This window comes from Echinops telfairi, unplaced genomic scaffold (assembly GCF_000313985.2).
Source record: "Echinops telfairi isolate 266 unplaced genomic scaffold, ASM31398v2 ScPeMD7_18;HRSCAF=68, whole genome shotgun sequence".
NCBI lineage: Eukaryota > Metazoa > Chordata > Mammalia > Afrosoricida > Tenrecidae > Echinops > Echinops telfairi.
In genome coordinates this window covers 89,068,570-89,084,852 of record NW_022103915.1, presented here as the reverse complement: position 1 = coordinate 89,084,852, position 16,283 = coordinate 89,068,570, and the positions used below count along the sequence as shown (strand labels likewise).

General features: G+C 39.8%; 1 protein-coding gene across 5 annotated transcripts in view; it reads right to left on the bottom strand.

Annotated features, from left to right (window-relative positions):
- SLC12A6 (solute carrier family 12 member 6) overlaps nt 1–16,283 on the bottom strand; it is a 103,248-nt gene that overhangs the window by 28,414 nt on the left and 58,551 nt on the right. For 4 of the 5 annotated variants that reach the window (XM_004712669.3, XM_004712670.3, XM_004712671.4 and 1 more), the window contains 6 exons: nt 9,734–9,828; nt 7,837–7,968; nt 6,707–6,853; nt 5,088–5,142; nt 4,410–4,540; nt 3,492–3,733 (listed from right to left, as the gene is read on the bottom strand). In XM_004712669.3, coding sequence (XP_004712726.1) covers nt 3,492–3,733; nt 4,410–4,540; nt 5,088–5,142; nt 6,707–6,853; nt 7,837–7,968; nt 9,734–9,828 — 802 coding nt within the window. Of the gene's footprint in view, nt 1–3,491; nt 3,734–4,409; nt 4,541–5,087; nt 5,143–6,706; nt 6,854–7,836; nt 7,969–9,733; nt 9,829–11,240; nt 11,292–16,283 lie in introns of those variants that run through there. The other variant, XM_045287883.1, reaches the window with a different exon arrangement.

Below are 16,283 nucleotides of genomic sequence, written 5' to 3'. Positions count from 1 at the left end.
CGGGGAGGGAGGGGAAAAATGAGGACCTAATGTCAGGGGTTTAAATGGAGAGAAAATGTTTTGAGAAATGATGTACAAATACGCTTTACACAATTGATTTGTGTATGGATTGGGATAACAGTTGTATGAGCCCCTAATAAAATGTTTAAAAAAAGAAGAAACCGATTAATAAAGGAAAACAAAAATTACTCTAAGAGCCGTGTCATGGGTAAAAAGGAACTAACATTGCCCCTAACTGTGAATAATAATTTATATTTTATTAATGTTAATATTTTGTAGATGGGGAAGCAGTCTTGGGATGAGATAAAGTAATTTTTCTAAGATCACATAGGTGGGGCAATGACAGACTTCAAATACAAAGACTATGAAAACACTATACTGACTTACTTCCCAAAATGTCTAGGCTCCTAACCAAATGTTGGTTTCTGCGCTTGCTACAGTCGAAAAAGAAAAAAATGCTTTTTACTGGCCTAGAAAAATTTTATATTTATATGCACTAGTAGTCATCGAGGCCATTCTGATTCATGCAACCCACGTGCTGCAGAGCAGAAGTACACTCCACAGCGTTTCCATGCCTGTGGCCTTTTGGAAGCAGGTCTTTTTCTAAAGTGCCTCTGGGTGGGTTCAAAACAGCAGCCTTTCAGGTAGTAGCTGAAAGCTTAACTAATTGAGCCATGCAGAGGCTCTTTTATATTTATAAGCCTTAAAATATATTAAGATTAAAACCTTTCTGGATACCATTGCAAGAATGATGGCTTAGCTAAGATGAAAAAGTGTATCCCTCTACGGAGCTAGAGAAACCTGTTTTTAAACTTAAGAAAACGGTTTTTGAACAGTGGGAGTGAAGGTGTTTAAGGATAATACAACTATTTGCTTTATTTTTTCCTTAACCCATATATATATATAAATATGAACAAATGGATAATATACCCACAGTTAAACTCCTCGTAGGGCCAACAAAGCAACTTTTGGAATCTGCAAATTTATAGCAGCAATTGTGGAAACTTTCAAACATACACTGACTAAAGAATAGTGGTTTCAAAATCAGCTTCAACTATTCTCAATATTTTCTAGTCTTGTCTCAGGCATCCCCTAGATTTTCCTGTCTTATATTGCTGGAGTATTTTAAAGAAAATTCCGTGCATCATATCCTTTTATACACACACACTGACAGCAACAGGAGGGGAAGCCTCAACGGAGAATCTGAGGCAGGATGAAATTTCTCAAGTTAAGCCATGGCCAGAATATGCCCTTTAAAGTCATACTTTCATTGACTTTAAAAAGGATCTTTAGCCAGTTAATGTCTTGGAAGTAGGTAAGCACACTAAACATTTATGATGGAATCACACAGCATGGCATAGAAGAAACACTGGATGAACTGGGAATTGGGAAATTACACGATTCACGTTCTTACTCTGCCATTAATAAAATTTACGGCAAGTCATTTTAAAAGAAGAACCTCTGTTTCATCTCTAAAACAATAAATAAAATTACATTTTTTAAAAAGAGACCAAGCTTACTGGTTGGACAGATTGGTGGGACTCCTGAGACGATGGCTCTTACCTTCATGTCTGGAATTGAACCCACCTCTGTAGGAGAACAACCCACTAAGAGCAGTAGGGCAACACTTACCCAAGGGCAACGATCAGAGGGTTAGGAAGGGAGGAAAGGAAACAGAAAACACAGGCAGGAGGTAGTTTAAGTGATGCTACAATGAAGGGATTGCAATCAGCGAGTTGACATCAAATGTGTATGTACTCTTAAATGTGAAACTGATGCTCTAATCGCAGAATAAATAACTTATTTACACTAGTAGTGCTGTAGGGTAAATGTTGCACCCCTCAAGCCAGATTGAGGGTTCAAATACACCAGTTATGCTGAGGAGAAGGATGAGGTTTTCTGTGAATCTCGTAAAGATTCACAAAGCCTTGGAAACCCTTTAGAGGATGCCTGTGCATCAAAATGGACTCAATGGCAATGGGAGGTAGTAGTTTAGGACTCTTTTGAGTCTTGTTTTTGTTTGCTGTACTTACATAATTTAATTGTTCGATCATATTACGTTTTGGCAATCACCACTACAGTTTCATTGGGATTGTCATTAATAAAAGGAGTCCAACCTTAAAAGAATAGCTGCTGAAACTGCTTATACACAACCAAACTTTATGGGATCTAGTTACTTGATTTAAAAGATTAGGGTCACTGTTTCATGAGTCATCCCAGTAAGAGGACAAATAACTTGTTTAGTGCTTCTGTTCTATTTCCTACTTCATTAAGTAGTGCTTGGAGTCTTAAAAGCTTACACATGGCCATCTAAGGCACAAGTATTCTTAATTCACCTGTAGCAACAAAGCAAGAGGAGTCTGGAACAGGAAGATAAAGTGTTTGTGTCTGAATTGCCTCCTTTGCCTCGAGACTAGAGCTAAATGGTGCTCAGCTAAAAAGGGGGAAATTCCCTGAGGTCATCTTGAAATCTTAAACCAAAATTATCGCCCACTGTCTTCATAAATGAAAACAATAATTTAGCTTACCTAGTACAGAAGGCCCACCTTGAACACTATGCTTAATTCTTTTACAATCTATGTATATGCGATCAAATTGCAAACAGCAACTTCAAGGATTAGACAGCAACTCAAGGAGTAGTGATTATGCTAACAGAGGAGGAAGGTGGAAGAGGAGGGTGAGGGTGGCTGCACAACTTGAGGAAGATGATTACTGTCACTGAATTGGATACATCTATGGATACGTGTATGGATACACAGAAACCGCTGAACTGGGCTCTGTCCTGCTGGGTCTACCCCAGCAACAACAAAAATAAAATAAACCCTATCTTTTAAAAAAGGAGTTCAACATGTATCAACCTTAAAAACACTGTTGGCAACAATTATGCTGTTTGAAAAGCACTTAATCGTTCAAATACAAATGATTGTTATCACAAGGGGAAATAACTAGAAAACAATAAAACTAGAAAAAAATAACTTATTGAGATGGCTAGATTCCAAACACCCAGTTATGTGAAAATTGGCAATATGTGAGAATGAAGGATAGCCACATTAGATTAAAAAATAAAGGATGACTACACCATTACATAACTGCTAAATTACATCATTATATAACTGTTGAACCACTGAGACTCATGGCCCAGCCAAGTGGATACATGTAAAACTTTAAGCATCATAGCCTAGCTCTCACAGCACATTGGTGTTCCTTAAGGCTAGGAATACTACTGCTGGAAATGAGAAAGGCCAGTAAATGAAACAGTTGATAAGTGGGGAGGAAGTGAATATACAGAAGGTGGTTAAAGCTGCTGGTTCTGGGCTTGGGATATAAGGAAAAGGATTGATATGCTGTAATCTGGCTAATGGCTTCCTGTCTAGACACTGTATGAGCTTAGCCAAGAGGGACATCTCAGAGTGACTACAATTTTGACTTGACATTATCACACAAGCAGCTATTACTAATGATCACATGCTAATGCTGGCTATGAAACGTACGGGAAGTGCGGAGGGGCGAAAGAAGACTTGATGGCTCCAGCATAGATGGCCAAGATGGACACTATGACACAGGCCAGGAAGAGTGAGGCAAACTTGTTCACATAGCGTACGCCGATGAACACCACCAGAACCATGAGGACCAAGAAGGCTGTGCCATAAACACGCATGTTATTTAGCATTGCAGCCGATTCCTTGAGCGCATCATCACTGCGAAAGATGGCAGCCCGGGGGACAATATATACCTGTTAGGGCAAAAGGAAAGAGGTCATTTCAAAGTCATCAAGCCACAGGGTACTGTAATTTGCATGTGTTTTCACAAAGGAAAGTGACGAGGAGACAGAAATAACTGCAGACTTTCTTAACCCAATTCCTATTTGGGAAGATCTGGAATGCCTTCAGACACTTAATAAAGAATTTATGCTCTGTTTGTCTCCATGCTGTTACGAACACCAACATTTCCAAATAGAAAACACAAAAACAAAAGAAATGAATGCACAAATAATTTCTATTCCAAAGACTATACAAAAAATTTTATTATCCTGAGCTCTGTTATTCTGTTATTACTTGAAATAAAAAAAAAACACATTGCAGTGAGTAAATATTTAAAAAATTCACTTCATTGGGGAAAAATACACAAGAAAACAAATGCCACCAGGGCAAATCTTGCCTCTCAGTCTTTAACTTCTTGGTTACAGTGCTCGAGAGGTGGTGATTGGGTGCAGGGGAATAGGCAGGAATCAAAGTACACCCTCAAGGTTTGTGCTTCTTTACAAAACTGACACACAGGAGATCAGTAATAGTCAATTACCCAATTTATTCCTAGAGCTGATCTCAGAAGCTTTACTATCAAATAACATATTAAACTCAAATCTCTTCCTTTTCATTGAATATACAGACCATAATCAAGTCATTACTCACAAGAAAAATTTCAATGGCACCAAGAATATACATGGCTGCTGCAAATGTGGTACCAAGATAAAAGCAGAGGCCAACAGCCCCGCCAAACTCTGGGCCCAGTGCCCGGGATATCATGAAGTATGAGCCCCCAGCTGAAAGACAAAACAGACAGGTGGATGGATAAAAAGAGCATATTAATAAGAAGAATGTGAACAACTAATAAATAAGAATAAAAATATGCATGATGGATAAATACATTTCAGTGTTTTGAAAATAGTGAATATGATTTTTTTAAAAGGGGATAAATTTGTCGGTGGGAAATAAACAGAAAGTCTTTTCAGTGGGATACACAGCATTGATAGTATCCACAATTTTCTACTACTACTTAGAAAAAAACCTATTAGATAATTTATTATACACGAGAAAAACTATTAGATAATTTATTATACACGAGAATCCAATAAAACATAAGTCAATAAAACATGTTTTATGTGACTTGAAATTAAACCATTCTAGTAAGAGATCTAAAAGAAGGTATTCTAAAGTCAAATAGTATTAATGTCTACTGCCTTCAGTTAATTATTCTGTAGCAACATAAGAATAAATCCATTCTATTCCTTGAAAGTTTGCATATGACTTTAGAGCATACATGCGCAGTAATCACTGATGATTCCTACCATTCAGCATTAGCCTACTGACCTGGCACCACTCCATTGGTAGCAATGGCACTCATGGAGATAGCAGTCAATACTGTCTGTAGAGAAACGGAAAGGAAAACGAGGGTTACTGCATAAATATGACATCGCTAGGCTACTTTCTCATCTGTGACCTCAGAGCACTTATGAAATATCAAATCTACCCCTTTTACAGAGGAGTTGTCTGTCAACCTAACACTTTGGAAATGATATGACATGAACTAACTCACTGCACTAGACACCACTACTATCAACCTGTGTAGGATGTCCAAATGCCCCTACCTCTAGTGAGTTAGGTGCTTTAAGAACCACTGATCTACCCCGAGATCTCCTACTTGAATAGAAAACAAAACATAACATGCTTAAAGGGAATAACTAGGCAAAAGACAAATAAACAAAACCATAAAGTAGATCAAAACCTGACTAAAAAGTGGCTACAAGGGAGGGATGGTAGGGGAGGGAGGGGAAAAAAAAGAGAAGCTGATATCAAGGGCTTGAGTAGAAAAAACTGTTTTGAAAATGATGATGGCAACAAATGTACAAATGTGCTTGACACAATGGATGGGAGTGTGTGTGGTGGTAAGAGTTGTACAAGTACCCAATAAAATTATTTGTAAAAAACACTGGCTATAAAACCTAAAGCAATATTTAATAAGAAAGGTAACTCCAAAAAACATTACCCGGTAGCAGAGTACAAGATGGACTACAGACAGGACGCAGCTGAAGGCAAAATGGCTGGTTAGTAGACTAGGATAGCAGTTTAGTGTGAGTAAGAATATAGTGGTGGTAGTGAGAAGTTCAGGGGGTTCAGAGGAAGACTTGATGGACCTTGGTGGCTGATTAGATGTGAAAGGTAGTAGGGGAGCCATAGATGGCCTTAGGTCTCAAGCTGGAGAAACTGGGTTCCATGGTGGCCCCATTGAAGTTATCTACACTGTGGACGGACTGCCTGCTCTACATAGTACTCAGCTGAGCACAATGCACAGCGAGGGCACAGTGCGGATGATAACAAGAGGTCAGGGGCAGTGAAATGCATAATCATCTTGAGACATGTGGCCAGGATGTGTAGAGAGAAGTTTAAGTTAAAGAAAGGTCCATGTATTCTCAGTATAGCAGAGAGAAGATCTGGATTTCCACCTACATTTCCAGAAAAAGGTTAACAAACAAAAAAAAAACCCTTCAAAACAAAATACTTTTCAACCCTAAGAAACAATTTCAGAGAGTTTTTTTTCTCAATTCTATATTGAATACAACTAAACTTTTACCTCATTTCCTGTCACAACTTTGGGGTTACCAAAGTTCGAATGGTTTAGGTTCTAAATTCTTTGAAGAAAGACCCTGTACTTTCTACTTTCTGTGTTGTCTTCCTTTGCAGTTTCTAGACCATCCTATCAAAGGCAGCAAGCAGTGAACGACAGATACCAAAAAACAAACAAAAAACCCAAACTGGAAAATCCTTTAGATTTTGATATTCATCTCTCTGGTTGAGATCCTAAGTTTGTCCCTCAGTATTCTATTTTTAATTCCGAGCGAGGACCAGGTCCAGTGGTGGGTTCTGCATGTGTTCATTCTCGAGAGTTCCCAACATTCTCGATGATCTCCGGGAGCCAAAGCTGGACTTACACAGCAGCAGCAGATGAGGACAATTGCAAAGGCCTGAAGAATCCCAGCGGTGCCCACCACCCAGGTGAGGCGCAGAAACAGGATCACTCCAAAAATATTCTGTAGACATGGGAGGTAGACCCCCATGAAGGTGCCCATCTGGGGGCTCTGTGGAGAAAGATGTTGACAGAGAAAAATTATACAGTCAACTAGAAGAGATGCTTTTCTCTCTCTAACTACCTCTTAATCTCACATCAGAAACAGAGTTTACGCAGTGTCCTCTGAAAAGAAGCACAATTACAATCCCCACCTTATAAATCACTGTCCCTGCATCTTTACTTATTCCCAGAGCCACACATTTTACTTTCATAAAGTTATTTACACATCTTTATTATACACATTTAGTCACAGTCGGCCTTCAACAAAATTTGACTTTCAAACTGTTAGCTTACTCTTCAAACACATAATTAATTTTAAAATGGGCTAGTAATTTAATGGAATCGCTAAGAATTTGGCATACATTCTTAAGAGTAACTGGTAAAGTGAAGATTGTTTTACCCCTTCTCAGAGTTGAACCACCAGAAGGCTAAACTGTATATTGTTCCATATTTTCATTTTGTGAAACACTGGCATTTGATCTTTTAAAAATCCCAACACTTCCCTAACAGACAGATGGCATCTGCTAGTGAGACAGATGGACGTGGACTCTTGAGGAGCTGCTCCCTTTCCCTGGAATGCTCTTCTCCCAGTGGTACACAGCTCACTCCCTCGCATGATTTCTCTGCTCAAATATCACCTTGCCAGAAGAGCCTTCCTCGCGAGTCCATCTAAAATAAGAATTCCTTCCCCTGCTACCCCTTTCCCCCTCCATCCCTTGCTGCCAGTCTCAGTCTTTCACCCTGCTTGCAGTCACCACCTGCAACACTTTCTATATTTTGCTTAACGACTATCTCCCCACACTAGAATGTATACTGTATGACTGCCAAGATTTCTTATGTTCTGTTTAGGCTACGATTCTAATGCCTAGAACAGCACCTGACATGTGATAAGCACGAACTAACTACTGAGCATAAAACAATGATGCTCTGGATATCTCTCTATTTCTTAGGTAGAGGCTCTTTTTATTTATCCTTGTTATCCTGAGGTATCACCTTGGTAGGCTTTTTTTTCCCTTCAGCAATGTTCTCTGCCTCTTCATGTTCCTTTGCTCCTTGCGTCAGATTTGTGTAATTGGCCATGCGATTGAGAAGAGAAGACACCTTTGGTCTGGTGTCCATTTCTTCCTAGAAAGCCGAAAACATGGAAGAAATGAGTGAGGAAGAACTGTGAAGGTAATCATCAAAATAGTCTCACTACCCAAAAACTGCAAAGTAAAAGAGAATATTCATCACAGCTAAATACTTTAAGAAAAGTTATCAATGGGACTTTATTCACCTGCAAAAGTAACAATCACAGTTAGTGCAGTGAGTCCTTATACAATCCTAGGTGAGACGGTTCATCATTCTAGCAGTCATGCAACTTCCTTACCAGCTGAGTTGGATCTGATGCACAGAACTCGCCCAAGGTTGTAAATCTTCACCGCATCAAAAAGCCTCATTTTTCTGCCTCAGAACAACTGTTGCTTTCACACTGAATTACTGTCCCTTACTATGGCCTTTCAGCTGTGGTTCCTTCTACGATATATTGTGGTCCTGGACAATTTTCTACTGTGCTGGTGGACAAAAGTGGGGTGGGATTGAAACCTGACCTTGGTGGAAGTTGTGGGCTGAGCCCCACCCTGTTTTCTTAAGAGTATCTTTAGACCCAATTTTACTTAGTAGAGGGTGTGAACCACGCCACACCCTTGGTTTTCTTGGGGGCATCCTTGACTTTACTTTGGTAGAGGGTGTGTGTGACTTAGGATACCATCTTTTGTAAGACTGATTCCTAGGCTTAACACACATCACCTATCTAGAAAGCCAGACCTGTATTTCCTGACTGAGCTTTGGTAGAAGAAAAACGACAAGATGTGGTTTTTGGACATTTCCTGGCTTCTGGCTCTGGACCCTGCATTTGTCTTGCCCTTGCCTGACCTTGGGATTTTGGACTGAACAGCACCCTCCACCAAAAGGCATCCTCACTTTTGTGAGAACTATGGGATGTTGCCCAAACCACAGAACCCAGGGATGTGAGGGCATACACTCAAAAAAGAGAAGGGAAAATGTAGAAGAGCATCTTGGAAGAGTTGGACATTTGGGACAGCTTCAATCTCCAACACCTTGGAACTGGTCTAGTTTTAATTCTTACAAAAGAAATTATTACCACACACAATAATTTGTATTATTACAAAAGGTTGTAACCTAGGAAGGAACATTGGCAATGTGACTCCCCTTAACCATAATTCTCCTTTTTATTTTTCAGGCCACTAATACTTATGGCTATTTATATCAACAAGTCAGGGCAAGTCAGGAAAAACTGATGGAACTACACACTCACCTCAGAACTTTACTTGGAATAAGGTCAGAGAAAAGATATTAAAAATAGGCACACTGAAAGGAAGATATTTGGATCATTTTCTAAAGTCAGCCAAAAGTAACACTGGATTAAACCAGGCTCCTTTTAATATTCTGGCCACAGACTCCCTCAGAGTCCTTGCTGTTTGAATCAGATGAAACACAGATCTTCTTGATCTAATAGCCTGCTTCTTCCAGTGATTTGCTTTGTAATATTAAGTAATAGTCTTCCCAACCACAGCGTTAAGATATACATTGCTTTAAACTTAAAAGATCATTTTATGGTAAGCATTGAATTCCTCACTGAATTAGACTGCAAATGCTCCGTGCACCTGAGATGTGGCCATTCCTTTTCATTTCAGAGAAGTGTGATATACTGACTTACTCATTACAGTTAGCTTGTCCAGATAAAATGAACTACAATGACAAGTGATAAAAAACGACACTTCATTTTAACTATTAGTTACTACGTTTCCAGCGTATAGGGTTTAAAATGAAAGATGTAGGAAACAGGGATCGTGATCTCTATTCCTGAAATCCTTGTCCCAAACATTACCTCAAATAGCGCCAAATTTTTGTCAAAATATTCATCTCCTTCTTCATAATTGGCATTATTGAGGTAAGCATTTCGAGCTTTCTTGTGTCCATCATCTGGTGGGGGAAAATGAAGCCAAGTTAGTGTCTTATTAGCATCAAGACCAAATAACTATGTTGTCTGTAGAACAGAACTCATTGCTATATATCCAAGTTTCATATGAAGAGTGCGAAACCTCAGCCAGCATTTCACGGAGAATGTGACTTCCTCTAACATCAAACACAGGTTACTCCTTTTCTTAACAATTCACAGACCTTTGGTGCCTACATGCTTCCAGGATTCTAGTCCAGACTGAGCCCACAATGAAAGCCACTCCAACACGGGATGCAAGCCACCGATGATCCACGATGCTGTGTTCAATACGCCACTCTCTGTGGTTGACAATAGCAGTGTGCACTCTGCCTCCAGAGTTCCGTGACTTTGACCCGTCAGAAATAATGCCTCTGAGCCTTCATAAGTAACTTCAAGCCAATGAACTGACTATTATTTTTGTACAAACTCTTGTCACCATTTTTAAAAAGAGGCACCCTCTTTTAAAATATGGTGAATATGGTGAACCGCTAAGAAAAAAGAATAATAGAAGGATTAGGTTCCCCAAGACAAGAGCACCTCAATCTTGGTTCTTTCTCACGTACACGAAGACCTCAAAGATAGACTGCGGTGCAGTTCCAGACCAGCACAACACAGGAATGTTGCCATGAAGTATGAGCCACAACTCTTTCGGTTTCTCAGTCCAGATAAAAGCTAAGTTTACGCTACACTGCAGTTTGTTGCCGAACACTTATGACAATTACCAAAATGTGACAGAGACACAAAGTGAGCGAGCACCTGCTGTTGCAAAAATGGTGCTGGTAGACCTGGCAGATGCAAGGCTACTGCACATCTTCAATTTGCAAAATAAATAATGAAAAAATATTTGCAAATCACAATAAAAATGCAGTATAAAGAGTGAAGGAAAAATACATAAATGCCAATAAGAACTAATATTTCATATTCAGAAAATGGATGCCAATATTCTTTAAAAAATCCCAAAGTTAATGTAAAAAGTCTATAACCGTGAATGCAAAAGAGGATCTTAGGAAGTCTTGTTGCACCAGCAAGTTAACAAATTATCAAAGTACTGTCAAACACAAGAGCCAATTGAAAAGGTTCTCAATGGCTAACAATCATGTAATATGAGCATTAAAAAGATAATGCAATGGTTTGAAAGGTAAATTCATGAAATATCTCTAATGACATTGAAAAAATTAGTCACCTTTGGAAGCACTAAGGTAACAGTGCTTAATCCTAAAATATAATAAATGAAAAAGAACAAAGCAGTTATTGCCTCTCCTATATAAGCTAAAATTCAGGGTAGCTGAACAATTGGTAAAGTTCTTCATTAGAGACATGAAATAGATTTGAGAAATAAACCATTTTGCAATTTCCAATAACAAGTGGTGCAGTGGTTAAGTACTCGGCTGCTAACCTAAAGGCTGCTGGCTGTTCACCAACAGCTTCATCTCCGCGGCAGCTCTCAGTTCTGCTCGGTCCTACGGGGTCTCTAGGAGGCAGAACCTACTCAGCAGCACCCGCGGTAAGATCACGCATCTGGGCAATGGTCATCAGGGACAGATGACGTCACTGGGTAAAAGGCTGAGGCAAAACTTGATAAAGGATGCATCTATCTGATTCAGAAACAACCAATAGTTCTCAATATCACTAACATATCTTCTACATAATGAAAAGTACATTGTGCCAACTATGATGTACAGTGAACCCTCGCCACTTCGCGCTTCGACTTCCGCGGCTTCACTCTATCGCGGTTTTTGCGTAACAGCGCATGCTCTGTCATTACTGCCACTGATTGGCTCATACTGTACACGCTTCTGTCTACATCGCTACGTATCGGAGCTACGTATCAGATGCATTTTTGCTTTTGTACAGTGTACTGTAATTGTTTGCGATTTTTAAGAAATTTTATCTAAGCCCTATGATGGCTCCTAAACGAGCTGCTTCTTCTAAGCCTTCTGACAATAAAAATAAGCGCCAGAGGAAGATGCTCACCATCCAGGAAAAGGTAAAACTTTTGGATATGATCAAAGATGGCAAGAAAATCGTGGAGGTTGCACGCCATTTCGACTTGAATGAGTCTTCCGTTCGCTCCATCCATTGTACTTCATAATAAATAATAAATGATAATTGTAACGTCCAAAATGTTTTACTGCATTTTCCCTTTTTCGTTTAATAAATTGGGTAATACGAATGTAATGATGACTAAAGGGTGTTTTTTCATGCCTCTATGCTCTAACTACGAAAATATTTGATTTACAAATAAGGAATCCTACTTCGCGGAATTTCATTTATCACGGTAGGATCTAGAACCGATTAACCGCGATAAACGAGGGTTCACTGTATTCTTTCCAAAAGTACTGAAGTTGAATTTAATCAAGCCTCTAAATTTAATATCCAACTCTCTCTCTCTCTTACACACACACACACACACCAAAACAAAATATAGAGGAGGAACATGTGTACACATCATCACAAGGATATAATTATCAAATCCAGACTGAGAAAAAGCCTACACAACAACCAGAAAGATGGCATAAACTAAGAGTTGAACAGTTACAGTGTAAAAGAAATAAGGTGAATTAATCAACTGCAAGATGTTAATCTCATTAGGGTTATGATTCCAACATATGATATCTGAAATTTCCTTTAGGATAGTTCAAAAAAGTAAAGGCAGGGAATTTGAAAAAGGAGGATGCATTCCAGGTAGAACCATTGATGTGTTAGTACATCGGCTCTCTGAGACGAAAGAAAAAAGGCCTGGATTACAGTATTTGCCAATTTCAAGCTGACGTGCAGCCGCTGGTCATAGCACTGGGAAGCACGCCCACAGTGGCTCTTTGTGGGCCGGCTCCAGAACACCCCTGGCATAGAGCAGTCAGGAAAGACCTGAATTTCAGGTACAAGGAAGAGCATTTTTTTAAAGATCATGAAATAGGGAAAGAAACTTGGTGAATTCATAAAAAAGCTAACCTAACATGACTGAAATGGAGAGCAAAAGAGAATATGCTTTGAAAGGTAGTAAGGTGACATGGGCTTGTTGTTAGAGGCCATTGAGTCAGTCTAACTCACAGTGACCCCATGTACAACAAAGCAACACAACGTCCCATCCTGAGCTAGTCTCACAAGTTCTACTTTTAAGCCTATTGCGGCAGCTACTATGTCAATCTATTCCATTAAGCATCTCCCTTTGTTTCACGGAACCAAGTATGATGCTCTTCTTTAGGGGCTGGTACCTCCTGATAACATGTCTAAAGTACAAGAGATAAAGTCTTGCCATTCTTGCTCTTAAGAAGCATTCCGATCTCCTCACAGAAGGGTCACAAGGAAGGGATGAGCCAGCCAGGGTGCAGTGTAGCACCAACAACCATACAACATTCCTCTAATTTTTTAATGCCCCCCCCCCATACTACCATTACCCCAGTTCTACCTTACAAATCTGGCTAGACCAGAGCACGTACACTGGTACAGATAAGAGCTAATGAGACACGGGACCCAGGACAGAAAAACCCCTCTCAGGAACAGTCATGGAAGTAGCAATACCACGAGGGTAGGGGGAAGGTGGGTGGAGAAGGGTGAGGGGAGAAATGGGAACCGATTGCAATGATTGACGTACAACACCCTCCACCCCCTGCCCCAGGGGGATGAACAACAGAAATGTGGGTGAAGGAAGGGAGACAGCGGATGGTGTATGATGTGAAAATAAAAGTAATTTATCTCCCCACCCCCACTATCATGACCCAAAGTCTACCTTGTAAGTCTGGCTAGACCAGAGGATGTACACTGGTACAGATAGGAACTGGAAACACAGGGAATACAGGGCGGATGATCCCTTCAGGCCCAGTGCAGAGAGTGGTGATACTGAGAGGGTGGAGGGAGAGTGGGTTGGAAAGAGGGAATCTTTTACAAGGAACTATATGTGACCCCTTCCCTGGGGGACCGACAACAGAAAAGTGGGTGAAGGGAGACATTGGACAGGGCAAGATATGACAAAATAATAATTGATATATTATCAAGGGCTCATGAGGGAGGGGTGGAGCGGGGAGGGAGGGGGAAAATGAGGACCTGATGCTGGGGGCTTAAGTGGAGAGGAAATGTTTTGAGAATTATGAGGGCAATGAATGTGCAAGTGTGCTTTGCACAATTGATGTATGTATGGATTGTGATAAGAGTTGTATGAGCCCCTAATAAAATGATTTTTTACAAATAGTAATAATTTATCAATTATCCAGGGTTCACGAGAGTGGGAGGGTGGAAAAAAGGAGGAGCTGATACCAAGGGCTCAAGTAAAACGAAAATGTTTTGGAAATGATGGCAACATATACAAATGTGCTTGATACAATTGAAGTATGGAAAGTTATAAGAGCTGTAACAGCCCCCCGCCCCCAAAATGATTTAAAATAAAATGAAATAAAAATTTAAAAAATTAAACAAACAAAAGGAAACATTCTGAATGCATTTATCCCAAGACGATTTGTACATTTTTTGGCAGTCCTTGATACATTCAATATTCGTCACCAATTCAGAGATATAAATCTGGTTCTTCCTTACTTGTTGCCCAGCTTTCACATATCTAAGAGGTGACTGAAAATACCATGGCTGGGGCCAGGTACATCTTAGTCTGAAAGAGGGCAACTTTGCTCTTTAATACTTTAAAAAGGGCTATCGTGGCAGATTTAGCCAATGCAATAAACATCGTTTGATTTCTTCATTGCTGCTTCCATAAATATTGCTTGAGGCCCAAGTAAATTAACATCCTTGGCAACTTCAATCTTTTTTGTTTATCCTGTATTGTTTATTGGTCCAGTTGTAAAGATTTTTGTTTTCTTTTGAAAATAATTTTATTAGGAGATCTTACATATATCATAACATTCCATAGTTCAATCATATCAAGCAGTAGTGTACAAGTGCTACCACAATCAGTTTCAAAACTTCTTCAATAATTATTTTTAAGCATGGATGAGAAGGTGGGGAGCAGTAAGACTAAATTAATGGGAATGGAGCAATTAGAATTGAACTAAGCATGTGGTATAGAAATTGTTGAATGTGAACTTGTTTTTGTTGTGCCTGATTTGGCGAAAAATACAGTGTGTATGTGTGTGCGCGTGTTTTTTAAACACACAAACATTTACTTCATCAAGACAGCTTAACAAATTACCCTTAACTTTGTGGCTTAAACAACACACACATTTATTACCTTGGAAAATGGGAATGGCTTTGCTTGATCAACTGCTACATGGAGTCTCTTCAGACAATAATCATGGTGTCGAGGCTGTGGGGTCCACTTCTAGGCTAATTTTATAGCTGTACGTAGGAGTCAGTTTCCTGAAAGCTAAGATCCTTGCTATGTGGGCCTCTCCATAAAGCAACTTAGAATATGGCTGCTGGCATTCCTCAAGGTGAGTCATCGAGAGACAGAAAGGCAAAGACAGATGCTACTACCTTTCTAATCTCCTCCGGAAGTGACAGCCCATCGAGCGTGACTTATCCTATTCATGAGGAGGAGCCATTCAGCTCAGTTCACACTCAAGGGGAAGGCATTAAACAAGGGTATGAATAGTAGGAAAAAAACATCACTGGAATCCAATGACAGAGGCTGCCTACACCATCCTACCAAGTCTCAGAACATGTGAGGAGAAACGGATGGCACTATGGGGGCAAATGTGTAAATCTAACATTACAGAGGGAGATTTTTAGCATAGTTCTCTCAATTACTGAAGCAAACAAAACAAAATGAGCAAGGATAAAGACATCTCAACTGCACAAGTAAAAAAAGGGTGATCTAATGGAAAGGCTGTACTCAAGGTTAGAGACTACACATTTTAATTAAACATACATGGATATTTTATTAGAATGTATCACGTGTTACATCTTAACAACTCAACAAATTCCAAAGAACAAGTATCACAAAGGCAGGAACAAATAGCACCTTTTCTTTGTGGGGGCAGTGGTGGTTCTACAGCACAATTCTCACCTTCTAAGAAAGAATATGGAGAACACTTGGGTTCCATTTCCAGCCAATGTACCTTAATCAGAGGCAATGCATCTGTCAGCAGAGGCTTGTATGTTGCCAGGATGCTGAACAGGTTTCAGCAGAGCTTCTGGAGTAAGACAGACTAGGAAGAAAGGCCTGGCAATCTACTTCCAAGAATCAGCCAATGAACACTCTATCACAATGATACATTGTGCCTCAAAAGGACAAGTACAACATGAGTCCGCTGAGGTAAGCGTTAAAAAAAACAACAAAAAAACCGCAAAAGAGACATAGGGAAAAGCTACTGTATACAAACATTCTTGGGGTGAGGACTGGGTAGTATGGTGGGGACCAGATCAAATGCAGGGATGCACGTGGTAGACAACTGGGGAGGAGGTGGGGAGAGGGAACCAAAAAAAAAAATTTGAAAATAAGGAAGAAATGGGTAGCGGGGGCACAGGGCGCTAACCCACCCAAGGGGAGGGT